Genomic DNA, 26,164 nt, shown 5'->3' on the forward strand with positions numbered 1-26,164 from the left:
ACATTTTCTGAAGGCCTGTGATCAGAGCCCCAGGGTAGGGCCCCGTGTAGAGAGGAAGCTTTTCCAGGGCATGGTCTCACCGGTACTAGAGGGCAGACTTGTAACCGAGTGAGTGGCCTGAGCAGGTGCCAGGTGACCAGAACACAGATGGCCTGCGGCTCTGCTCCACCCCGCTCCACCCTCAGGCATCTATGTTTTCCAGGGCCGGACTCCAACCCCAGAAAAGAGAGAGTGGGTCCTATTCCCCCTGCAGGATCCTAGAGTAAGCTGTTCCCTGGGCCCCTGACAATGGCCACTTTTCCAGACTTGCTGTCAGGTTAGAAGGGCCACTGAGTGCAGTGGCCTTGAGGCTGCTGCGCCACTGACGAGCTGGCTTTCTCTGGGCTGCTAATGAGACACACACAAGAAGACTAATTAGAGCAGGTCTTGGGGTTTAATAATGTACCACAGCTCAGATCACAGGTTTACTGGAGGAAAGGGAGAGAGGCCAGATGGCGGGCTCCTCAGGCACCCAGGCCGTGGCTGCTCTCAGCCGCAGGGTCCCTGCTTCCCTCCACTAACGCTGTTCCGTCTGTCTTTTGTGCAAACCGCAGATGATCAGCCTTGTGACAAAGGTAGGCCCGGTATCTTTCCGCTGTCCACAGGCGCGGCCCCTTTTCCATGGAACGTTTGGGGCCTGAGGGACTCGCGTTCTTTCCCCATGTGGGCAGCTGTGCCCCTCCCGCTGTCTGCACACCTCTTCCTGCTCTGCCAGCCAGACTGGGCTGTTTCTTGAGGCAGGCAGAGTTGGTGGGGACAGGGTTCAAGGCCTTGGGGCCCCTCCCTGCCCTCCTGACATGCAGGGCCCAGCCTTTCCAGGACTCAGCTGTGCTGTGATGGGGCTGGGTAGGAGACAAGGGGTGGGAGGGCAGGGCAGGCAGGAGTGAATTCCTCCTTATTCACACTGCTCACACTCAGGGACTGGGGAGGCCTGCTGGCCTAGAATCCCCCTCAGGGCCTGGAAAGGCTGTTAGGGGCCGAAGCATGGAGAACTGAGCAAAACAGAAGACCTTGCTTTCTTGGGGTGTCCAGGACATGAGATTTCCCCTGAGCTCCCCATGAGACACCATCCCAGGGGGCTCTTCCTGCCCGGCCATCCAGGGGCTGGGTCCCCTGGGCCAGATGTGTCTGGCGGGACTCACTGGCTTCCTTCCCTCTTTTGCTTCCCAGAGGCCTGTGACTGTGAGGGCTACCTCAAAGGGCAGTATGTGGGTAAGTAGCTCCCCCTGACACCCACATGCACAGCCTGCCCCACCCCAGGCTCCAGAGGCAGGGAGAGGTCAAAGCAGGGTGATGTGAGCCCCAGGAGTCCTGGAGCAGCAGAGCCTGTGGGACCCCATCTCTCCTCAGTTCTCTCAGCCTGAGCGGGAGCTGAGCCTGCCCAGGCATTGAGTCCCCACCCAACTTTTACCCAGCCATGGGGCACACACCCCTACATTGATACCAATTCTGTTATCACCATCATCGCAATTGGAGTTTATTCAATGTTAACACCACCACCACACAGTGAGGGGTGTTTACGGCTCTCCAGAGCCCCTTTTCACTTCTTTTACTTTCGTCAGTTTTTTCAAAGGTCTTAGAGATAGGCAAAAAAATTTTTTTTTGTTTTTTGGTTATTTTTTAGAGACAGGGCCTTGCTCTGTCACTCACGCTGGAGTACAGTAGTGACATTGCAGCTTGCAGTAGACTCAATATCCTAGACTCAAACAATCCTCCCACCTCAGCCTCCTGAGTAGCTGGGACTGCAGGCACCTGACACCATGCCCAGCTGAATAAAAATTTTTTTTTTTGTAGAGGTGGGGGGTCTCTATATTACCCAAGCTGGTTTCAAGCTCCTAGCTTCAAGCAATCCTCCTTTCCAAAAAGTTTTTAAACTTTTTCTATTTTTCTTTATTTTTTGAGAAATGGTCTTGCTCTGTTACCCACACTGGAGTGCAGTGGTGTGATCACAAATCACTGCAGCCTCAGCCTCCCAGGCTCAAGCGATCCTTCCATCTCAGCGTCCCTAGTAGCTGGGACTACAGGTGCATGCCACTACACCTGGCTAATTTTTGTATTTTTTGTAGAGACAGGGTTTCACCATGTTGCCCAGCTGGTCGTGAACTCCTGGGATCAAGTGATCCACCTGCCTCGGCCTCCCAAAGTGCTGGGATACAGGCATGAGCCACTGCACCCAGCCCCTTAGCTTTTATTTTGAAGTAATTTCAAACTCACTGAAAAGGTGTAAGAATTATATAAAGAACTCCCATATACTCCACAGCCAGATTCACCAGTTGTTGCTCCTTTGCTGTGTTTGCTCAATTTCCTTTCCCACATCTCTGCATTTTTTTTTCCTGAGTCATATGAGACTTAGTTGTAGACATCATGTCCCTTTCCCACTAAATCTCTCAGCATGTATTTCCCAAGGCCAAGGACTTCCTCAGGGCAATGATCAAATTCTGAGAATTTAAAATGCATCCAAATCTATTATATGCTGTTATTTAAATGTTATCAGTTGTCCACATCATGTCCTTTATGGCATTTTCCCTTGGTCCAGGATCCGATCTAGGACCACACATGGTATTTGTAGATTCATGTCCTAATTCCACAGATAAGGAAATTGAGGCTCAGAGAGATGAAGGGACTTGTCCAAAGTCAGTCACATGCCAAGTAAAACAGTGACCTTCAGCCCTAGTTTGTGAATGCAGGGGTCACCCTTTCATCTTACCATTGTGTTTCCCGAACAACCTCTTCCAGTAGCAGGAGGAGGTTGGGAGAAGTCAGTGGGACTCAGTCCCATCTCCAGGTCTGGCCAGGTGGAAACAGTCTCTTCTGGGAGATTCTGAGACAAATGCCATGGTGTCCCTCTGCCCCTCCTTCCAAGCTGGTCTTCGGAGGAGTTTCCGGCTGGGCTGTAGGGAGAGACTGGGTGGCTCCCAGGAAGGGAAGATGTCCTCCGGAGCTGAGTCTCCAGAGCTGCTGACTTACGAGGAGGTGGCCAGGTACCAACACCAGCCCGGAGAGCGGCCCCGCCTGGTGGTTCTGATCGGTAGGTGCCATCCTGGGTTTCCAGGAAGTGATCTGGTTTCCTCCCTGGAGCAGGTGGGGAGGGAGCTCAGCAGGGACCCTGGTCAGCCTTCCTCTTGTTTCCCAGGGTCTCTGGGAGCCCGACTGCACGAGCTGAAGCAAAAGGTGGTGGCCGAGAACCCACAGCACTTTGGTGTCGCTGTTCCACGTAAGAGGGCCCATGTGGGGGTGTGTGTTTGTCTGCACACACACAAATACTTCATGGGGACTTAACTTCCCAGATTCATCCAAATCCTTACTTTGGGTTTAAAGGATCACCAGGCATTGCCTGCTATTGGCAAATTATGGGACAAAGGAATGATGGGAAGAAATCCACTCTCAGTAGTCCTCTGAGACCCTCTGAGGCAGAAGCTGGAGGACCACTTGCATGGTTCCTGCCTGGGGTGGGAGGTGAGTCCAGAGCACATTGTAGGCAAAGTGGCAGCCTCAACCTGACACCAAAGGGCCTCCACAGTAGGGGGCATTCCTCCTCATCACAGTGAATTTTGACTCCGATGGCCCCTGCCCTCTGCTTGGATGAGAGGGCAGGTCAGAGAAGCCACAGAACCCTGTGAGTGGTATTTCTTGGCACTCCCTCATAGCCAGATTCCAGTTTGTCAGGGTGGCTGGGTACATTCCTCCCCTGCCAATTCCTGGGGCTTGCTGCTGCTAGGGTCACCCTGGGATGTCAGGCTCCAGTGGGCAGAGGATCCTGGTTCTGAATGTGATAAGGAGGATGAGGAGGAGGAGAATGAAGGTGCCAGGTAATATGCCAAGAGCTTTTATGTGCAGTCCCCTGGGTCAGCCCTCCCAGTACCCCTGAGAAGAGAGATTGTTATTATCTTGTATGGCAGAGGAAGACAGTGAGGGTCAGAGAGGTTAACTAACTTGTCCAATGTCACACAGTTGGTAAGTGGTGGAACCAAGATTCAAACCCAGGCAGCCTGCCCCAGTCATGTTCTTAATGAGGGTACACAATGGCCTCTCACCTGCTGCCTGCTACTTCATGCCCTTGGCTGCCCCTTTCCTTTCTGGGACTCACTCTCATTCCCCCTGGCCTCAGAGGGATGCAGTATGAATGCCTGGTGGCTACTGAGAGGGGTGCTGTGGCAGTGGTAGTGGGGCCTCCTCAGAGTGTTCTGGGGCAGAGCAGCCACGAAGCCTTACTTTGATCACACTGCTGTCCCTGGGCCCAGCACCTAGTCTGTTGTCAGAGCTGTCTTCCAGAGCCCAGTCTGAAGTGGTAGGGATGTGGGGGAGGTGGTGGCACTGGGGAGGCCATTCTGGCAGGACACCTGTGATGAACCTGGAGGGCTTCAGGGAGCCACAGCCTTCCAAGTTTCAGGGGGACTGAAACAGGACATGCAGAGGTTGCTAACACACTGATTGTTCCGAACCCCCTGGATCCATCCCCTGGGGAAGAGGTACCTGGATGGTCAGGCCCACCTGCTTCTAGGCATTCCACAGATAGGAGACTTTCCTCCTTGGTTTTAGAAACTGGAGGAGTCAAGGAAGCCTTCCCAGAGGCAGTGACTTTTATGCTGGGTTTTGAAGTGTAAATAGGAGTTTTCCAGGCAGAAGAGAAAGGAATAGTTCTCCGTACAGAGGAAACAACATGTGTGAAGGGACAGAGCAGTGTTAGGGACTGGGGAGATTAGTGTGGATGATGTGCTGGAAAATGGAGCTGAGAGGTTGGGCAGATCATGCAGGTCTCATATATTCAGCTAGGGTGTTTAGAATGTAATGCATAGATAAATAAAAGTTTTTAAGCAGGGGGATGATGTGGTTGGAAAAGTGACCCTAGCAGCTCTACCAGAGGTTGGACTAAGATGCCACAGATAGGACACAGGGCATCCCCTGGATGGTTCCCATGGGCCAGAAGACACAGCGCCCCAAGATCCCATTTTATCTTTTGGAAAATGCCGTGTGTGTGGCTTTGTGTGTGCCCTTGTTCTGTGGAAGACCTGATTTTCCTCAGAAGTGTGCATCCCAATTCTGTTATGGAAATCAATGAGAAAACACCATGTGTTTTAACATTTTTGTTTGAGAGCCAGCCTTGCTGAAACACATCCAATCCGTATAGGGACGGTCTGTCTTCCTGTCTCCTTCTTCTGGAGATGAGAACTAATTGACTAAAGAATTAAAAGCATACATCAGGGTCAAATGTATATGTAGCTCCTTTGCTCTCAAAAAACAAAAAACATTGAAGAATTAAAAGTTAGGACCTAGGGGTCTCTTAAGTGATTCTTCAAAAGCCACAGCATCTGCTGGGCACAGTGGCTCACGCCTATAATCTCGGCACTTTGGGAGGCTGAGGCGGGTGGATCACCTGAGGTTGGGAGTTCGAGACCAGCCTGACCAATGTGGAGAAACCTCGTCTCTACTAAAAATACAAAATTAGCCGGGTGTGGTGGTGCATGTCTGTAATCCCAGCTACTCGGGAGGCTGAGGCAGGAGAATTGCTTGAATTGGGGAGGCAGAGGTTGCAGTGAGCTGAAATCATGCCATTGCGCTGCAGCCTGGGGAATGAGCAAAACTCTGTCTCAAAAAAAAAAAAAAGCCACAGCATCAGGGAGTCAGTCAGCAGAGTGGTTAAGGGTTTAAGCTGGGCATTTGGCAGAGAGACCAATTCTGGCTGTGTGCTCTACTGGTTGTGTGTCACTGTGCACAGCGCCGAGCCTCACTGTGCCTCAGTTTTCTCAGCTGCAAAAGGAAAAGCCTCCTTTTGCCTACATGGAAGAGTTGTTGTGTGAATCAGTGATACACCTGCCTGGAAAGGCACAGTGCCTGATACAGGGACATGCGATGAGGTAGAAGTGCTTGGTTTAGACACAGCAGCAGCCAACTCCCAAATGAGTGCCTAAGCCTGCTGCTATCCCCACGTGCTGTGATGTGACATCTCTTTGCCCAGCTTTCCTTCTTTCTTTAAAAGATACCACCAGGCCCCGAAAGAGCCATGAGAAGGAAGGAGTGGAATATCACTTTGTGTCTAAGCAAGCATTTGAGGCCGACTTACATCACAACAAGTACGTTGCTTGATGGGCCAGTTGGCCTTCTAGGCAGCTGCGTCTTTTTGTGTCTACCTGTATTCCACTGGAGCTCCCGGGAGGGCTCCCAGAAAGGATGGGGGAAGCGGGAGAGAAGTCATGTTGGGAGGTCCCCTTTCCTTTGCTAATTTAGGAAAGCTGAGGAACTTAAAGTCTTTTCCCCTTTGGTGGTGTTTTAGGTTCCTGGAACATGGTGAATATAAGGAAAATTTCTATGGAACCAGCCTGGAGGCCATTCAGGCTGTTATGGCCAAAAACAAAGTTTGTTTGGTGGATGTGGAGCCGGAAGTGAGTTCCTGGGCCTGCTGGCCATTTCTGGTTAATGGAATTTATAACTAGGGGATTGTACGTTTTATACAACACAACCTCAGCCTAAGGAATTTTTAGTCTGGAACACTAATTTCAATTTCTTTGGGTCTTCCTTTGAGAATCAAATGAAAGCCTTGTACCCGAAAACATGCCCCTCTGTCCACAAATGCTGCATTAATTGTAGGGAGCTTGTGGACACTCTGGTGGCCACAGACCCAGGCTAGTAACCCCTGCATGGAACAGATCATGCTATAGTTGGTGGCGCTGACTGGCCATTGCCATGTGCCAGAGAATTAGATGTCAGTACCCAGGTGAAGCTGGGGCTGAGCTCTCGGTGCCAGGCCTCCCCCTCCCCAACCAAGGCAGGTGGAGTCAGTGGCTTAGAGAACCACTCAGGGAGGCAGTGAGGAGAGCAGTTTAAAGGGGAAAAAGAGGGAGGGAGACATGGCCCTGTGAAGTGCTTCAAAAACATTTCCACTCCTGCACACCCAGCATGCTGTGGGCTCATCAGGGGCTTAACCATCTTTTTAACCTTGTCTTTTAGAAAAACTTCCAAGCTTTGAACTCAATCTGGGATTTTTTTCCCCCTCTATAGAAACAGATCTCTGATTTTACGATATAAACTGTAGGCTTTATTTTAAAGAAGTTTGCTTGAAACATATTCCAAAAAGCACGTTATGCCTACAAAGGAAAACGCTCACTCATTTGGACTTACAGGGAGTTAGTAATCAAAATTAGAAGTCTGAGTTTCAAAAATTTCTTTGAAAAGTAATTTTATTGATCACTTTATTGATCAAGGGTGCAGATAATGCATATAGCAGTTTAATACTTAGTGTTTCCAAGTGGAGCCCTTACATTCTAGATAAAATGCATTAATCAAGAGTACAGTTCTACAGTCTACAGTTTAAGTGATCTGTTTGGTAATCTCATTTGCTTTGCGAACGTTTTCTTCTTTGAATACCAAGAGGAGATGTAATAGCACAAATTTGGTAATAGTGTAGTCCAATTGATGACATTTGACTAAATAGATACACACTGACTCCTGCGTCCTCACCCATCAGAAATAGAAGGTGGAGAGGAGCCTAAGAAGGTTAATTATAGCCAGAAGGGTCAGAGCTAAGAGAGACAGCAACTCTCTCTGAGCTAGGGCTTAGGAACCTTCTATTTGCAGTGAGTGTGACTTCAGGGCCCCGCTGAGTTCAATGTCGAAGTGAAGGACGAGAAAAGGAGCAGCTGGTCTGCCCCATTGAAGTCCATTGTTATGGGACCCATGTAACCAGGACCTTTGCTGTTGGGGTTATGGGACTGAAGCACACGTTGAGTTTTCAAAAGCATATTTCACAATAAAACACTTCAAAAGTATATAATATTCCTGAACTTTCTTTCTCAGGCACTGAAACAACTGAGGACCTCAGAATTTAAACCCTATATTATATTTGTAAAGCCTGCAATTCAGGAAAAAAGAAAGACACCACCTATGTCCCCAGCTTGTGAGGACACGGCAGCCCCATTTGTAAGTTTAAAGTGGATTGTTTCTTTTCTGAAGGCCTAAGGGAGGCTGTTACAGGAATGCTTCTAGCTGCATCAGGGTGCTTGCAACTGAAGAGGGATGCGGGATGCACCTTCTGCACGTGATTGTCTTTCCATTTTGCCTATTGAAAAACTTAAGAGAAGATGATTGCATGGCCAGAAGGCTCAAGGTGAACAGCTGGAAGTGCCTCCCAAACCAGGCAGGTGGCTTTTCCCGGGCTCACACCCCTCCACTCCCTCACATAAGCACCCTCCCCCAAAATATGACACCTGTCAGGGACCTCACGTGAGTGTGACAGACTACACTCATCAAACTACATTCCTAGGCCAAACCCACGTATTTTTAATTGAAATCCCAACTAACAAGGTCATTATCACTGCTTTCAAACCAGTTTGAATCATCAATGAAGGAAAGGATTTCTAAAACTCGTGGATGAGATCATCTGATGTCTCCTAAATGAACCTCTGTTTCACTGTCATAGATTCTTTGTTCAGCCCAGTCTATGTCAGGATGGCGAAACCCTCACCCAAAACCTAAATATTTGACAGAGTTCTTCTAGGAGGTATGGACTTGATGACTCATCTTTTTTGGTTCTTAACAGGGTGAGTCAGCAGAATGAGCTGGAAGTTATTATGGGTGGTGGGGGCAGTCAGAAGCAACTCAGTCCCAGAATAGACTTTGTTTGCTGTCCTATATAGCTGGTTTCATCTGAAGGAGGCCTTCTCGGATCCTTCCCCTTGGTCAGGAAGCTCCCTCCAAGTCAAGATTTTAATGCAATCCTAGTTCATACTGATTCTCAGTTTTAACTGTCCACATTGATAGATTTTTTATTTTATTTTTTATTTTTAAAGACAGGGACTCACTATGTTGTCCAGGCTGGTCTTGAACTCCTGAGCTCGAGTGATCCTCCCACCTTGGCCTCCCAAAGTGCTGGGATTACAGGTGTAAGCCACTGTGCCTGGCCTTTTATTTTTTTTAGGACAGGATCTTGCTGTATTGCCCAGACTGGAGTGCAGAGGTATAATCATGGCTCACTGCAGCCTTGAACTCCTGGGCTCAAGCAGTCTTCCTTCCTCAGCTTCCTAAGTAGCTGGGACTACAGGCATGTACCACCAACACCCAGCCAATTAAAAAAAAAAATTACAGAGACAGGGTGTCTCTGTGCTGCCCAGGGTGGTCTCAAACTCCTGGCCTCAAGTGATCCTCCTGCCTCAGCTTCCCAAAGTGTCGGGATTACAGGTGTGAGCCACCATACCTGGTCTCAATAAATTATTTAGAATGGCATACATACAAGGAACATTAGAAATTCTCTCCTTGGCCAGGTACGGTGGCTCACACCTGTATCTCAGCAATTTGGGAGGCTGATGTGGGCAGATTGCTTGAGCCCAGGAATTCAAAACCAGCCTGGGCAACTTGGTGAAACCCTGTCTCTACAAAAACATTACAAAAATTAGCCAGGTGTGGTGGCACACACCTATAGTCCTAGCCACTCAGGAGACTGAGATGGGAGTGGGAGGATCACTTGAGCCTAATAGGTCAAGGCTGCAGTGAGCCATGACCATGCCACTGCCTTCCAGCCTGTGTGACAGAGTGAGACTGTCTCAAAAAAAAAAAAAGGAAAAAAAAGAAAAATTTTCTCCTTTAGAAACTCTAAGGGGGAGGCTGGCATGGTGGCTTACACCTATAATCCCAGCACTTTGGGAGGCCGAAGCAGGCGGATCACCTAAGGTCAGGAGTTTGAGAGCAGCCTGGTCAAAATGGCAAAACCCCGTCTCATACTAAAAATACAAAAATTATTTTGTGTATTACACCAGGTATGTTGGCGCATGCCTGTAATCCCAGCTATTCAGGAGGATGAGACAGGAGAAACACTTGAACCCAGGAGGCAGAGACTGCAGTGAGCCGAAATCACGCCACTGCACACTCTAGCCTGGGCAAGAGAGCAAGACTCTGTCTAAAAAAAAACACACACACACACAAGAAACTCTAAGGGGAGTATCAGCTTAAGTTTAGAATCATTTAGAAACATACAGTATTGACTGGGTGCAATGGCTCACACCTGTAATCCCAACACTTTGGAGGGCCAAGGCGGGTGGATCACCTGAGGTCAGGAGTTTGAGACCAACCTGACCAACACGGTGAAACCCCATCTCTACTAAATACAAAAAATTAGCTGGGCATGGTGGCACATGCCTGTAATCCCAGCTATTTGCGAGGCTGAGGCAGGAGAATTGCTTGAACTTGGAGGCGGAGGTTGCAATGAGCCAAGATTGCACCATTGCACTCCAGCCTGGGCAACAAGAGCGAAACTCCATCTCAAAAACAAAAAACGGAAATGTACAGTATGCCCATCACATAACAAAAAAATCAGAGACAACCTAAATGTTCACTATCAGGACTCAGTTCAATATACTCCATTACATGACACTTACGGGATGTATTGAAATATTACTGTAGCCAGTTAAAAGCCATATGTTGGGGCCGGATGTGGTGGCTCACGCCTGTAATCCCAGCACTTTGGGAGGCCTAGGTGGGTGGATCACCAGAGGTCAGGAGTTTGAGATCAGCCTCGCCAACATGGTGAAACCCTGTCACTACTAAAAATACAAAAATTAGCTGGGCATGGTGGCAGGCGTCTGTAATTCCAGCTACTTGGGAGGCTGAGGCAGGACAATTGCTTGAACCTGGGAGGCAGAGTTTTCAGTGAACTGAGATCGTGCCACTGTACTCCAGCCTGGGCGACGAAGTAAGACTCTGTCTCAAAAAAAATAATAACTAACTAAATACATAAAAGCCATGTGTTGGAGGAATATTTGATGACATAGCTAAATACAAGAAAAAATAAATCAGAAAATAAAAAAATCAGGATTCTAATTTTGTGTTACACACAAAATACACTAAAATGCTAAAGGCAATTCTCCCTGAATAGTGGGCTCTTAACTAATTTTTGTTTTTTGTGTTTACTGTGTGTTTTTTGGAGGGGGAGTTAACAGCTTTATTGAGATAAAATTTACATACTGTACAATTCACCCATTTAAAGCATATAATTCAATGATGTATTCACAGAGTTGTTGCAACTACCACAGTCAATTTAAGAGCATTTTCATCACCTCAGAAAGAAACCTTGAGCCCATTAGAATTTCCCATTATCCCATTATGTTTTCCTCCAGTCCCTTCCTAGCCACAGGCAACTGCTAATCTACGGTCACTATAAATTTGTCTATTCTAAACATTTCATATAAATGGATTCATGCAATATAAGACCTTTTGTATCTGGCTTTTTTCACTTAGTATAGTGTTTTTAAGGTTCATTCATGTATCAGTACTTCATTCTTTTTTTTTAATGGCTGAATCATATTCCATTGTATAGAGTACCACATTTTGTTTACCCATTTATCAATTAATGGACATTTATGGATTTTCAGCTATTATGAATCATGTTATGAATATTCATATACAAGTTTTTGTGTGAACATATGTTTTCATTTCTCTTGGGTGTATACCTTGGCATGGAATTGCTGGGTCATAGGGCAGCTCTATGTTTAACATCTGGGGGAACTGCCAGACTCTACCATGGCAGCTGTACCATTTTACATTCCCAGCAGCAGCATTCAAGAGTTCCCATTTCTCCACATCCTCGCCAGCCCTTGTTATTGTCTGTCTTTTTAATCATAGCACTACTAGTAGGTGTGAAGTGGTATCTCATTGTGGTTTTGATTTGCATTTCTCTAATCATCAGTGAAGCTGAGCATCTTTTCATGTGTTTATTGGCCATTTTTATATCTTTCTTGGAGAAATGTCTATTCAAATACTTTGTCCATTTTTAAATGTCCATTTCTTATTATTGAGTTGTAAGAATTCTTTATCTATTTTGGATACAAGTCCTTTGTCAGATGCATGATTTGCGAATATTTTTTCCCATTCTGTGAGTTGTCTTTTCACTTTCTTTTTTTTTTTTGTGAGACAGAGTTTTGCTCTTGTTGCCCAGGCTGGAGTGCAATGGTGCGGTGTTGGCTCACTGAAACCTCTGCCTCCCAGGTTCAAGTGATTCTCCTGCCTCAACCTCCAAGTAGCTGGGATTACAGGCGCATGCCATCACGCCCGGCTAATTTTTTTTGTATTTTTAGGTGAGATGGGGTTTCACCATGTTGGCCAGGCTGGTCTCAAACTCCTGACCTTGGGTGATCTGCCTGCCTTGGCCTCCCAAAGTGCTGGGAGGCACCATGCCTGGCCCTTACTTTCTTGATAGCGTCCTTTGAGGCATAACATTTTAAAATGTGATAAAGTCTAATGTATTTTTTCTTTTGTTGCTTATATTTTTGGTATCGTATCTAAGAAATCATTGTTGAATCCAAGGTCATAAAGATTTACTCCTTTGTTTTCTTTTAAATTATTTATAGTTGTAGCAGTTACATTTGGATCTGTCATCTATTTTGTGTTTTCTGTGGATTGTGTGAAGTAGGGGTCCAACTTCATTCTTTGCATGTGGATAGCCAGTTACCCCAGCATCACTGGTTGAAAAAACTATTTTCTCATTTAATTATTTTGACACCCTTGTCTAGAATCAATTGGCAAGAAAAGTAAGGGTTTCTTTCCGGAGTCTCAGTCCCTTTCCACTGGTCTACATGTCTATTGTTAGGCCAGCACCACACCGTCTTGCTTCGATTACTAGCTTTGTAGTAAGTTTTGAGGTCAGGTTTTTCAAGCTTATTTTGGCTATTCTGGGTCCTTTGCATTGCCATATGAATTTTAGGATCAATCTGCCCATTCGTTTTACTGTATTGGCTTTGTTTTGTTTTGCAAATATTTCAGGATTGAATAAGCAGGGAGGAACTGGCTCATTTTTCCAAGAGTCAAGAAGTCATTAGGAGAGTAAGAGGCAGCTTGCTAGGACTCAAGGAAAGTTCTGCCAAATAATCAGGTCCACAAGCAGTGCCAGCTTTCTAGGAGTCAGAACCCTCCCTGGCCCATGGTTGTTATTTCAAGAGAAGCAGCTGCACTCTATTCCCAGTGTCCTTCCAGCCTGGCCGGTTTTGTCATCTATCGGATCATCTCTTTTATTGCCCACCAGAATACTGCATTCCAAGCAGGTGGGCTGATGATGAAATGCAGCTGGTCCGTTCGTGCTCCACCACCCTGCAGCTGTGAGTAGGCAGCAAGGTCACAGTGAGGCTGTTCAACACAGAGTCCCCGGTTCTACTCCCAGAGATTCCGACCTAGGGGGTTTGGCATGGGGCCCAGGCACTCCATTTTTAACACTCAGCCTTTCATGTGGTTTTGATGTATGTTGGCAGACCCCAGATGACATTTGGAGAAATTCCTCACAAAGGCATGGGTTGTGTGTAACGTTAAATATCTGTCCATTGTCTGGCACCTGAGTTCCTGGCAGGGGACCCAAAACATCCTCTGTCTGTTTCCTTGCTGACCACAAGTTAATGAGGCTTCTGGCTTCTGACCCAGCAAAGCTAATCCAGCCTGGGGGTGATGGACAGCATGGGGGAATCTTTCCTATGTGATCTTCGGGACTGTGACTCTTGCTGAAGACACAGGTGGCGAGTTCCATCTTTACAGGCCAGGAAAGGGGTTCAGGGGATTTATGATTGCAAAGCAAATGTCACGTGTTTTTGCTCCATTAGAGATTTACTTAAGTTCTTTCCGGATGCACATATTTATTAGGAAGATTGTGGTTCTTTGTGGTAAAAATTTTTCTTCTTTAATTTCTTAACTAGCCAAATGCTTCCGGGATGAACCATGTGGGTGCCTGGAGGAGGGGAAACTGGAAGCAGCAGACAGGTCTATAGGATGGATGTGTGTCAGGTAGTGGGGAAGGAGGGGTTGAAGAGCCAGGGGGCAGTTATGGGATAGTGCGAAGTGCTTCTGAGTATGACAGTAGCCCTGCGAGAATATTCTATATGGAATATAGAATTGAGAAATGTCTCCCAATTTAATCCAATTTTTTCCCTCCTGGAGGAGAAAAGGAGAAGAAATTATCTCAGCCTTCTTAGATAGTACGTTTCAACTGTCTTTGAAGTAGCATGCCACACCCTTTTCCTAGATCTTGAGGACTCGAATCCTGAAATTTCAGATGCTCTCACTAAAGTAGGAATTGGCTTTTGACTGGTGACAGAGAGAAGACGGGGGAATATTTTGGAATGTACGTCTCTTTGGGAGAGAACAGAACTCACCCTTTCCCTGTGGCAGCATGAAAACACCGAGCCCCTAGAAACAGAGAGACGGCGACAGAGGACTAAAAAGGGGAATGAGTGAATGTCAGCAACAAATTTCTTTTTGTAATTTTACTTAGAAAGGGCCTGCCACTTTCCTGTTTTCCAAAACCAGGCAGATTGTCAGACAACTACTCACCCGAACTGGTACTTATTAGAGGTTCTTTTGAATGGAGATGCAAACAGTGCCCACATTGGGTAAGATGGAGTTGTTGCCTATACCTTAATGTTAGGTGTCAGGAAGGCAATCTGATTAAAAAGATCAGCTGCCATAAGGACGTGGGGAATTTGATTAGAATTGTCCAGTGCTTTCTTAAATAACTCCACTTTGCTGTGCTAGTGTTTGGCTCTGGTGTGAGGAAATGAAAAGAATTTAGTTCTACACTCTGAATTTAGGAGTCTTCAGGAGGACATTAGAATGATTTCTTCTTCCACTAGTTGATTGCAGAAATGTTTGCTCTGTTTTTATATAGTTATTATTTATAGTTCTTTCTTATAATTATTTAACCTGTGTACTAAATGCCATGCAGCACAATACTGCTACTTCTTTGGAAGTACTTCTGAGGCAGGAAGTGTGATATTGACATATATACACGGATATAGAATCAGCATTCCCAGTGCACTTCGTATCATGGCTTTGAGGTCATAGGTCCTCAGGAGGTATCCTGTGAGTGAATGACTGAACAGTGATTGTGTCTACTGGCCATTAACTTTCTTTGAAGTTTGACGTGATGTTGTCCCTGCGCTCTGTTCTTGTGTACACGGTTAGTTTATCAGTGAGACCTAGTCATCCACTCATCACTTAAAAGTTAAAGGTTGGAACATTGCTCAAGACAAAGGCTATAGGTTTGTTATAGGAGAACAACCCAGTTGCTCCTTTTACCACCCCTTTCCTTGCAGGATGAGCAGCAGCAAGAGATGGCCGCTTCTGCCGCCTTCATAGACCAGCATTACGGGCACCTGGTAGACGCCGTGCTGGTGAAGGAGGATCTCCAGGGTGCCTACAGCCAGCTCAAAGTGGTCTTAGAGAAGCTGAGCAAGGACACTCACTGGGTACCTGTTAGTTGGGTCAGGTGACTTTATCCCAGAACATCCAAGCTGGATGGGACCTTGAAGATCAACTAGTCCAGACTCCCTCATTTTATCATCAAGGAATCTTGAGCGCAGAGAGGGGGATAATTCTCCACAAACTGCATCGTCGAGAAGAGTTTAAGTGGGAAGTCTTGTTTGTTGTTGGTTTTTGTCTGTTTTTTTTCACTGCACCGCTTTGGATCATGATTTGAAAGGGGCATATCAGAAAACAACACATTTCATTCATTAAAGTATCACAGGCAAGCTGACCCTGATTCTTTGTACCAAAGTTAAATAGCCACTGTCTTTTGCAGGTGATAGTGGTTAATTTATACAGTACTGATTTGCAGAATTAATTTAAGTATTTTAAACATAGTGACGCTTAGTAGTTTTTTTGGAAGCTAACTTGTTTTATCTAAGGGGATTTTACATGTAACTGAAATTCCCCTGTCTTCAAGCACTAAAATGTTGATCTTAACCTTTTTTTGAAGTGCTTGCCTGGTAATAGAAAATTGGGTCTCTGCCTGTTTTAAAATAGTGAATATACGTAAATTGTCTCTGGAAGGCTGAGGCACACTTCACCATCAACATGAATTACTGTACTATTCTGTACTGCAGTGGTGCCTTCAGGGACTCGAGGAATGTAAGGTTGCCTTTCCCGTTTCTAAATACCCTCGGATTCCTAACATCGAGCCCTTGCTTTGTTTGATTTGTTCTATTCCATCCATTGTTCCTTTTGTTACTGACAGTTGCCTTGGTCCTAGCCAGTCCCTGCCATGAGATCATAGGGGTTCCTGTTGTGCTAGATCTTGGGAAACCAAATGACTCTCCCTGTCAAAACTATGGCTATGCCGCTGTAAACCATTTCTGTCAAGAATAAAAGTATGTAGACCCAGAGTGTGGGCCTAATGGGTTGTCTCTGAGCAAAAATGATTATCACCCAGGATTCATGATATATCTTAGCCGCTCAGAGAATTTTTTTATTATTATTAATAGCCAACAACAGTCTTTATTCTGTGCTAGATGCTATGCTAAGGCCTTTACATACATTACCCTGATAAATACACCAAGCCAATAAAGTAGGATTCTTATCTCATTGTACAAATGAGAAAAAAATAAATAAATAAAGCTTAGACAGTTTAAATAATGTGCCCAAGTTTGCGCAGATTAAAAAAAAAAAAAATTGCAGGCCAGGCAGTGTAGTGCATGCCTGTAATCCTAGCACTTCGGGAGGCCGAGGTGGGCGGATTGCTTGAGCTCAGGAGTTCGAGACCAGTCTGGGCAATGTGTGGAAACCCCATTTCTACAAAAAATACAAAAAATAGCCGGGTGTGGTGATGTGTGCCTGCAGTCCCATCTACTCAGGAGGCTGAGGTGGGATGAACGAGGAGGTCAAGGCTGCAGTGAGCCATGATTGCGCCACTGCACTCCAGCCTAGGTGACAGAGTGAGACCCTACCTCAAAAAAAATTTAAAAATAAAAAATAAAAAAATGCAGATCTATGGTATTCGAGCCTAAATCTCCCAAATACCAGAGATGATTGTTAACCAGTATACTATACTGCCTCATTCTTTTGTGGACCCATAATCGAGGCTACTAATATAATTCACTTATAAGTGATGAATGTATTCACAGCTAGAATTTATAATATGAAGTGTGACCATAACTTCTAAGACTGAAAAGGCTACATACACACGTGTACATTTTCAAGTTCGTTTACTCATGAAAGGAAAAGGAGGCCAGGTTGAAGGTGAAACACCAGGGAGAAGGTTTGCCACCCATTTAGAAATTTCCATTTTACCTTCTACACAAGGATACCTTTTCAACTCTCTAGCTCATGAACCTGGTAGGTCCACGTAACAGGATTACATTCTTCAGAACTTTCAAGCAAAAAAATGGAGACTTCTTTGCACTTAGAGAGTATTGGATTCTTATCAAGTGAAATTGGTCTTGAGCTGATCCACAGAGAGCTAGGCCAGGGAGGGCAGCTGTCCCTGAAGTGTGACTAGCACATGCAAAGTTGTTATGTGGGATAATGCCTGTAATCCTAGCACTTTGGGAGGCGGGGGTGGGTGTATCACTTGAGGTCAGGTGACCAAGATCAGTCTGGCCAAAATGGTGAAACCCTGTCTCTACTAAAAAAAAAAAAAAAAATTGCTGGGCATGGTGGCAGGTGCCTGTAATCCCAGCTACTTGGGAGGCTGAGGCAGGAGAATAACTTAAACCTGGGAGGCAGAGGTTGCAGTGAGCTGAGATCATGCCACTGAACTCCAGCCTGGGCGACAAGTGAGACTCTGTCTCAAAAAAAAAGTTGTTATGCAGGAGAGCTGAGATCTGAAGTCTGCTCACAGGCAAAAACAAAACAAACTCACATACGTTAACAATGACTTTTGAAGATCCCTTTGGGAGGCACTATGGTAGAGATCCTAATCAAGTCTCAAAGTCCCATGTAGGCGATTTTCCCTCCAGTGTGGGAACACAGTGGTTGGGCACCTGATGACATTCTTTCTGCATTTTATACCACTCCACAGGCGTTTTCTGCTGCTTACATAATGTTTTTATACAATTGTCAGATGAAATGATAGTAATTCTCTTTATATGTATTATGAAGCAGAGTATTAAAAAGTGATCCTTAGCCAAGTGTGGTGACTCACGCCTGTAATCCCAGCACTTTGGGAGGCTGAGGCAGGAGGATCACTTGGGCTCAGGAGTTCAAGACCAGCCTGGGCAACATAGCAAGACCTTGTCCCTATTAAACATAAAATTAGGGCCAGCAGCGTTGGCTCATGTTGGCTCACGCCTGTAATCCCAGCACTTTGGGAGGCTAAAGCAGGTGGATCACTTGAGGCCAGGAGTTTGAGACCAGTCTGGCCAATATGGTGAAACCCTGTTTCTACTAAAAATACAAACATTAGCCAGGCATAGTGGCACGTGCCTATAATCCCAGCTACTTAAGAGGCTGAGGCACAAGAAACGCTTGAACCTCAGAGACAGAGGTTGCAGTGAGCCAAGATCATGCCATTGCACTCCAACCTGGGCAACAGAGCAAGACTGTGTCTTAAATAAATAAATAAATAAATATAAATAAAAATAAAAATTTAAAAATTAGCTCAGAGGGGAGGTTCCAAGATGGCTGAATAGGAACAGCTCCAGTCTGCAGCTCCCAGTATGAGCGACACAGAAGATGGGTGATTTCTACATTTCCAGCTGAGGTACTGGCTTCATCTCACTGGGGCTTGTCAGACAGTGGGTGCAGCCCATGGAGCAGGGCAGGGCATCACCTCACCCGGGAAGCACAAGGGGTCAGGGAATTCCCTTTCCTAGCAAAGGGAAGCCGTGACAGATGGTACCTGGAAAATCAGACACTCCCACCCTAATACTGTGCTTTTCCAAGGCCTTAGCAAATGGCACACCAGAAGATTATATCCCATGCCTGGCTTGGAGGGTCCAACACCCATGGAGCCTCACTCACTGCTAGCACAGCAGTCTGAGATTGAACTGCAAGGTGGCAGCGAAGCTGGGAGAGGGGCATCCACCATTGCTGAGGCTTGAGTAGGTAAACAAAGTGGCCTGGAAGCTCGAACCCGGTGGAGCCCACCGCAGCTCAAGGAGGCCTGCCTGCATCTGTAGACTCTACCTCTGGGGGCAGAGCATAGCTGAACAAAAGGCAGCAGAAACTTCTGCAGACTTAAACGTCCCTGTCTGACAGCTTTGAAGAGAGTAGTGCTTTTCCCAGCACAGAGTTTGAGATCTGAGAACGGACAGACTGCCTCCTCAAGTGGGTCCCTGACCCCCAAGTAGCCTAACTGGACAACACCTCCCAGTAGGGGCCGACTGACACCTCTCAGCCGGGTGCCCCTCTGAGAGAAGCTTCCAGAAGGACCAGACAGCAACATTTGCCGTTCTGCAATATTTGCTGTTCTGCAGCCTCTGCTGGTGATATCCAGGCAAATAACGTCTGGAATGGACCTCCAGCAAACTCCAACAGACCTGCAGCTGACGGTCCTGACTGTTAGAAGGAAAACTAACAAACAGAAAGGACACCCACACCAAAACTACATCTGTACGTCACCATCATCAAAGATCAAAGGTAGATAAAACCACAAAGATGGGGAGAAACCAGAGCAGAAAAGCTGAAAATTCTAAAAATCAGAGCACCTCTTCTCCTCCAAAGGAACACAGTTCCTCGCCAGCAACGGAACAAAGCTGGATGGAGAATGACTTTGACGAGTTGAGAAAAGAAGGCTTCAGACGATCAGTAATAACAAACCTCTCTGAGCTAAAGGAGGATGTTCGAACCCATCGGAAAGAAGCTAAAAACCTTGAAAAAAGATTAGATGAATGGCTAACTAGAATAAACGGTGTAGAGAAGTCCTTAAATGAACTGATGGAGCTGAAAACCATGGCACAAGAACTACGTGAGCACAAGCTTCAGTAGCCGATTTGATCAAGTGGAAGAAAGGGTATCAGTGATTGAAGATCAAATGAATGAAATGAAGTGAGAAGTTTAGAGAAAAAAGAGTGAAAAGAAATGAACAAAGCCTCTAAGAAATATGGGACTATGTGAAAAGACCAAATCTACGTCTGATTGGTGTACCTGAAAGTGACGGGGAGAATGGAACCAAGTTGGAAAACACTCTTCAGGATATTATCCAGGAGAACTTCCCCAACCTAGCCAGGCAGGCCAATGTTCAAATTCAGGAAATACAGAGAACGCCACAAAGGTACTCCTCAAGAAGAGCAACTCCAAGACACATAATTGTCAAATTCACCAAAGTTGAAATGAAGGAAAAAATGTTAAGGGCAGCCAGAGAGAAAGGCCAGGTTACCCACAAAGGGAAGCCCATCAGACTAACAGCAGATCTCGCGGCAGAAACTCTACAAGCCAGAAGAGAGTGGGGGCCAATATTCAACATTCTTAAAAAAAATAATTTTTAAACCAGAATTTCATATCCAGCCAAACTAAGCTTCATAAATGAAGGAGAAATAAAATCCTTTACAGACAAACAAATGCTGAGAGATTTTGTCACCACCAGGCCTGCCTTACAAGAGCTCCGGAAGGAAGCACTAAACATGGAAAGGAACAACTGGTACCAGCCACTGCAAAAACATGCCAAATTGTAAAGACCATCAATGCTAGGAAGAAACTGCATCAACTAACGAGCAAAATAACCAGCTAACATCATAATGACAGGATCAAATTCACACATAACAATATTAACCTTAAATGTAAATGGGCTAAATGCTCCAATTAAAAGACACAGACTGGCAAATTGAATAAAGAGTCAAGACCCATCAGTGTGCTGTATTCAGGAGACCCATCTCACGTGCAGACACACACATAGGCTCAAAATAAAGGGATGGAGGAAGATCTACCAAGCAAATGGAAAACAAAAAGATGCAGGGGTTGCAATTCCCATCTCTGATAAAACAGACTTTAAACAATAAAGATCAAAAGAGACAAAGAAGGCCATTACATAGTGGTAAAGGGATCAATTCAACAAGAAGACCTAACTGTCCTAAATATATATGCACCCAATACAGGAGCACCCAGATTCATAAAGCAAGTCCTTAGAGACCTACCAAGAGACTTAGACTCCCACACAATAATAATGGGAGACTTGAACACCCCACTGTCAACATTAGACAGATCAACAAGACAAAAAGTTAACAAGTATATCCGGGAATTGAACTCAGCTCTGCACCAAGCAGACCTAATAGACATCTACAGAACTCTCCACCCCAAATCAACAGAATATACATTCTTGGCCGGGCGCGGTGGCTCAAGCCTGTAATCCCAGCACTTTGGGAGGCCGAGACGGGCGGATCATGAGGTCAGAAGATCGAGACCATCCTGGCTAACATGGTGAAACCCCGTCTCTACTAAAACTACAAAAAAAACTAGTCGGGTGAGGTGGCGGGCGCCTGTAGTCCCAGCTACTCGGGAGGCTGAGGCAGGAGAATGGCATGAACCCGGGAGGCGGAGCTTGCAGTGAGCTGAGATCCAGCCACTGCACTCCAGCCTGGGCGACAGAGCGAGACTCCGTCTCAAAAAAAAAAAAAAAAAAAAAAAAAAAAAAAAAAAAAACAGAATATACATTCTTCTCAGCACCACATCACACTTATTCCAAAATTGACCACATAGTTGGAATTAAAGCACTCTTCAGCAAATGTGAAAGAACAGAAATTATAACAAACTGTCTCTCAGACCACAGTGCAATCAAACTAGAACTCAGGATTAAGAAACTCACTCAAAACCGCTCAACTACATGGAAACTGAACAACCTGCTCCTGAATGACTACCGGGTACATAATGAAATGAAGGCAGAAATAAAGATGTTCTTTGAAACCAATGACAACAAAGACACAACATACCAGAATCTCTGGGACACATTTAAAGCAGTGTATAGAGGGAAATTTATAGCACGAAATGCCCACAAGAGAAAGCAGGAAAGATCTAAAATTGACACCCTAACATCACAATTAAAAGAACTAGAGAAGCAAGAGCAAACACATTCAAAAGCTAGCAGAAGGCAAGAAATAACTAAGATCAGAGCAGAACTAAGGAGTTCAAAAAACCATTCAAAAAAATCAGTGAATCCAGGAGCTGGTTCTTTGAAAAGATCAACAAAATTGATAGACTGCTAGCAAGACTAATAAAGAAGAAAAGAGAGAAGAATCAAATAGATGCAATAAAAAATGATAAAGGGGATATCACCACCGATCCCACAGAAATACAAACTACCATCAGAGAATACTGTAAACACCTCTATGCAAATAAACTAGAAAATCTAGAAGAAATGGATAAATTCCTGGACACACACCTCCCCAAGACTAAACCAGGAAGTTGAATCCCTGAATAGACCAATAACAGGTTCTGAAATTGAGGCAATAATTAATAGCCTACCAACCAAAAAAAATCCAGGACCAGATGGATTCATAGCTGAATTCTACCAGAGGTACAAAGAGGAGCTGGTACCATTCCTTCTGAAGCTATTCCAGTCAATAGAAAAAGAGGGAATCCTCCCTAATTCATTTTATGAGGCCAGCATCATCCTGATACCAAAGCCTGACAGAGACACACACAAAAAAGAGAATTTTAGATCAGTATCCCTGATGAACATTGATGCAAAAATCCTCAATAAAATACTGGCAAACTGAATCCAGCAGCACCTCAAAAAGCTTATCCACCACAATCAAGTTGGCTTCATCCCTGGGATGCAAGACTGATTCAACATATGCAAATCAATAAACATAATCCATCATATAAACAGAACCAAAGACAAAAACCACGTGATTATCTCAATAGATGCAGAAAAGACCTTTGACAAAATTCAGCCCTTCATGCTAAAAACTCTCAATAAATTAGGTATTGATGCAGCATATCTCAAAATAATAAGAGCTATTTATGAGAAACCCACAGCCAGTATCATACTGAATGGGCAAAAACTGGAAGCATTCCCTTTGAAAACTGGCACAAGACAAGGATGCCCTCTCTCACCACTCCTATTCAACATGGTGTTGGAAGTTCTGGCCAGGGCAATCAGGCAAGAGAAAGAAATAAAGGGTATTCCATTAGGAAAAGAGAAAGTCAAATTGTCCCCATTTGCGGATGACATGATTGTGTATTTAGAAAACCACACTGTCTCAGCCCAAAATCTCCTTAAGCTGATAAGCAACTTCAGCAAAGTCCCAGGATACAAAATCAATGTACAAAAATCACAAAGCATTCCTATACACCAATAACAGACAGAGTGCCAAATCATGAGTGAACTCCCATTCACAATTGCTTCAAAGAGAATAAAATACCTAGGAATCCAACTTACAAGGGATGTGAAGGACCTCTTCAAGGAGAACTACAAACCACTGCTCAATGAAATAAAAGAGGACACAAACAAATGAAAAAACATTCCATGCTCATGGATAGGAAGAATCAATATTGTGAAAATGGCCACACTGCCCAAGGTAATTTATAGATTCAATGCCATCCCCATCAAGCTACCAATGACTTTCTTCACAGAATTGGAAAAAGCTACTTTAAAGTTCATATGGAACCAAAAAAGAGCCCGCATTGCCAAGACAATCCTAAGCCAAAAGAACAAAGCTGGAGGCATCACGCTACCTGACTTCAAACTATACTACAAGGCTACAGTAAACAAAACAGCATGGTACTGGTACCAAAACAGAGATATAGACCAATGAAACAGAATAGAGCCCCCAGAAATAATATCACACACCTACAACCATCTGATCCTTGACAAACCTGACAAAAATAAGAAATGGGGAAAGGATTCCCTATTTAATAAATGGTGCTGGGAAAACTGGCTAGCCATATGTAGAAAGCTGAAACTGGATCCCTTCCTTATATCTTATACAAAAATTAATTCAAGATGGATTAAAGACTTAAATGTTAGACCTTAAACCATACAAACCCTAGAAGAAAACCTAGGCAATACTATTCAGGTCATAGGCATGGGCAAGGACTTCATGACTAAAACACCAAAAGCAGTGGCAACAAAAGCCAAAACTGACAAATGGGATCTAATTAAACTAAAGAGTACAGCAAAGGAAACTACCATCAGAGTGAATGGGCAACCTACAGAATGGGAGAAAATTTTTGCAATCTACCCATCTGACAAAGGGCTAATATTCAGAATCTACAAAGAACTTAAACAAATTTACAAGAAAAAAATCAAACAACCACATCAAAAACTGGGCAAAGGATATGAACAGACACTTCTCAAAATAAGACATTTATGCAGCCAACAGACACATGAAAAAATGCTCATCATCACTGGCCATCAGAGAAATGCAAATCAAAACCACAATGAGATACCATCTCATACCAGTTAGAATGACGATCATTAAAAAGTCACAAAACAACAGGTGCTGGAGAGGATGTGGAGAAATAGGAACACTTTACACTGTTGGTGGGACTGTAAACTAGTTTAACCATTGTGGAGACAGTGTGGCGATTCCTCAAGGATCTAGAACTAGAAATACCATTTGACCTAGCCATCCCATTGTTGGGCATATACCCAAAGGATTATAAATCATGCTGCTATAAAGACACATGCACACGTATGTTTATTGTGGCACTATTCACAATAGCAGAGACTTGGAACCAACCCAGGTGTCCATCAATGATAGACTGGATTAAGAAAATATGACACATATACACCATGGAATACTATGCAGCCATAAGAAAAGGATGAGTTCATGTCCTTTGTAGAGACATGGATGAAGCTGGAAACCATCATTCTGAGGAAACTATTGCAAGGACAGAAAACCAAACACCGCATGTTCTCACTCATAGGTGGGAACTGAACAATAGAACACTTGGACACAGGAAGGGGAACATCACACACTGGGGCCTGTCACGGGGTGGGGGGAGGGAAGAGGGATAGCATTGTATACCTAATGTAAATGACGAGTTAACAGGTGCAGCATACCAACATGGCACATGTATACATATGTAACAAACCTGCACGTTGTGCACATGTACCCTGGAACTTAAGGTAAAAAAAAAAAAAAAAATTAGCTGGACATGGTGCCATGCCCCTGTGGTCCCAGCTACTCGGGAAGCTGAGGTGGGAGAATTGCTTGAGCCCAGGAAATGGAGGCTTCAGTGAGCTCTGATTGCACCACTGCACTCCAACCTGAGCAACAAAGTGAGACCCTGTCTCAAAAAAAAAAAAAAAAAAGTGATCCTTGCTTTATTTCCTGTCAAGGCAGCCCCTAATCCCCAAGACAAGCTGTGTCTACAGCTGTTTGTTGGCTACCAGATTTATGGGAGTAGGAAGGGTAGGGCCCCAGAGACAGAGGTCATTTGGAAGGCATTTTTGCAGTTCATGCAGAAAACTTGTTAAAAAATGCACCTGTGTTCAAATATTTATTGGTGGAATGTGTGTAAATGTAATTCCAAGCCCCATTTCAACTAGCAGTCCATATGTTCTGAGCCCCTGGGCAAAATTTTGGAAAAAGTCCATCACTCTGGGCCCAACACTAATAAATCTCCTTACTACAAACCCCTCAAGATGGACCTTTTTTAATCCTTTGGTCTTCAAACAGATAAGTTGGCTGCCTGTATCTACAGCCAGAGAGGATGTGCTCTCTAGAGGAATTTTCTAGGTCAGAAGTGTTAAATAGGTGGCATATGTGCAGCCAATGCCCATTCCTGCACCTGTGGAAAACATTACTAATTGATCACAGCACTCTCCTATTGTGATCACAGCACTCTCCTGTTGAATTTAATTAAATTCAACAGGAGAGTGCTGTGATCAATTAGTAATGTCTTTGGCTCTTTCAGGACAGTGTTCAGTATCAGTTGGGCAGAATTAGTGAGTTTTTCCTGTTTGCCATTCTCAATCCACTGATTTGTAACCTTCCCTGCTATCCACTTCATTCCCTGTGAATGGGTTTGAGAAAGTTAGAACCACCTGTCATTTACAGGCAGTGCTCAGATATATTACCCAATTGTATGTTGAAATACGTGCTTTAAAACATGTGGCCAATCAAATTGTGTATCCACTTATCCAGTATCATATCATTTATGCTACCAATCACAGGACCATGCATCCAGACAATAACACTTGATGATTTCTTTAATAACTGCAGAGTTCAGCATTATGCACAAAGCCCATTTTTAATCAGATAGTTAAGAACCAATAAGCAGCATTTCTCTATTTAGTGGAGTTAATATTAATCGATTTCTTTCTTTCTTTCTTTTTTTTTTTTTTGAGACAGAGTGTCTGTCGCCCAGGCTGGAGTGCAATGGCGTGATCTCGGCTGACTGCAACCTCCGCCTCCCAGGTTCAAACAATTCTCCTGCCTCAGCCTCCTGTGTAGCTAGGACTACAGTAGGATTACAGGCACCTGCCACCACGCCTGGCTAATTT

General features: G+C 44.7%; 1 protein-coding gene across 5 annotated transcripts in view; it reads left to right on the plus strand.

The window, feature by feature from the left end:
• MPP3 (MAGUK p55 scaffold protein 3) overlaps positions 1 to 16,163 on the plus strand; it is a 32,279-nt gene extending 16,116 nt beyond the window's left edge. For 2 of the 5 annotated variants that reach the window (XM_008012509.3, XM_008012506.3), the window contains 9 exons: positions 594 to 614; positions 1,210 to 1,251; positions 2,903 to 3,067; positions 3,173 to 3,253; positions 3,358 to 3,495; positions 6,017 to 6,110; positions 6,311 to 6,419; positions 7,831 to 7,953; positions 15,096 to 16,163. In XM_008012509.3, the coding sequence (XP_008010700.2) occupies positions 594 to 614; positions 1,210 to 1,251; positions 2,903 to 3,067; positions 3,173 to 3,253; positions 3,358 to 3,495; positions 6,017 to 6,110; positions 6,311 to 6,419; positions 7,831 to 7,953; positions 15,096 to 15,272 (950 nt within the window). In that variant the 3' untranslated portion in view covers positions 15,273 to 16,163. Of the gene's footprint in view, positions 1 to 593; positions 615 to 1,209; positions 1,252 to 2,902; positions 3,068 to 3,172; positions 3,254 to 3,357; positions 3,496 to 6,016; positions 6,111 to 6,310; positions 6,420 to 7,611; positions 7,810 to 7,830; positions 7,954 to 15,095 lie in introns of those variants that run through there. The other 3 variants (XM_008012508.3, XM_008012507.3, XM_073005255.1) reach the window with 2 other exon arrangements.
• The last annotated feature ends 10,001 nt before the right edge of the window (positions 16,164 to 26,164 follow it).

This window comes from Chlorocebus sabaeus, chromosome 16 (genome assembly GCF_047675955.1).
Source record: "Chlorocebus sabaeus isolate Y175 chromosome 16, mChlSab1.0.hap1, whole genome shotgun sequence".
Taxonomy (NCBI): Eukaryota; Metazoa; Chordata; class Mammalia; order Primates; family Cercopithecidae; genus Chlorocebus; species Chlorocebus sabaeus.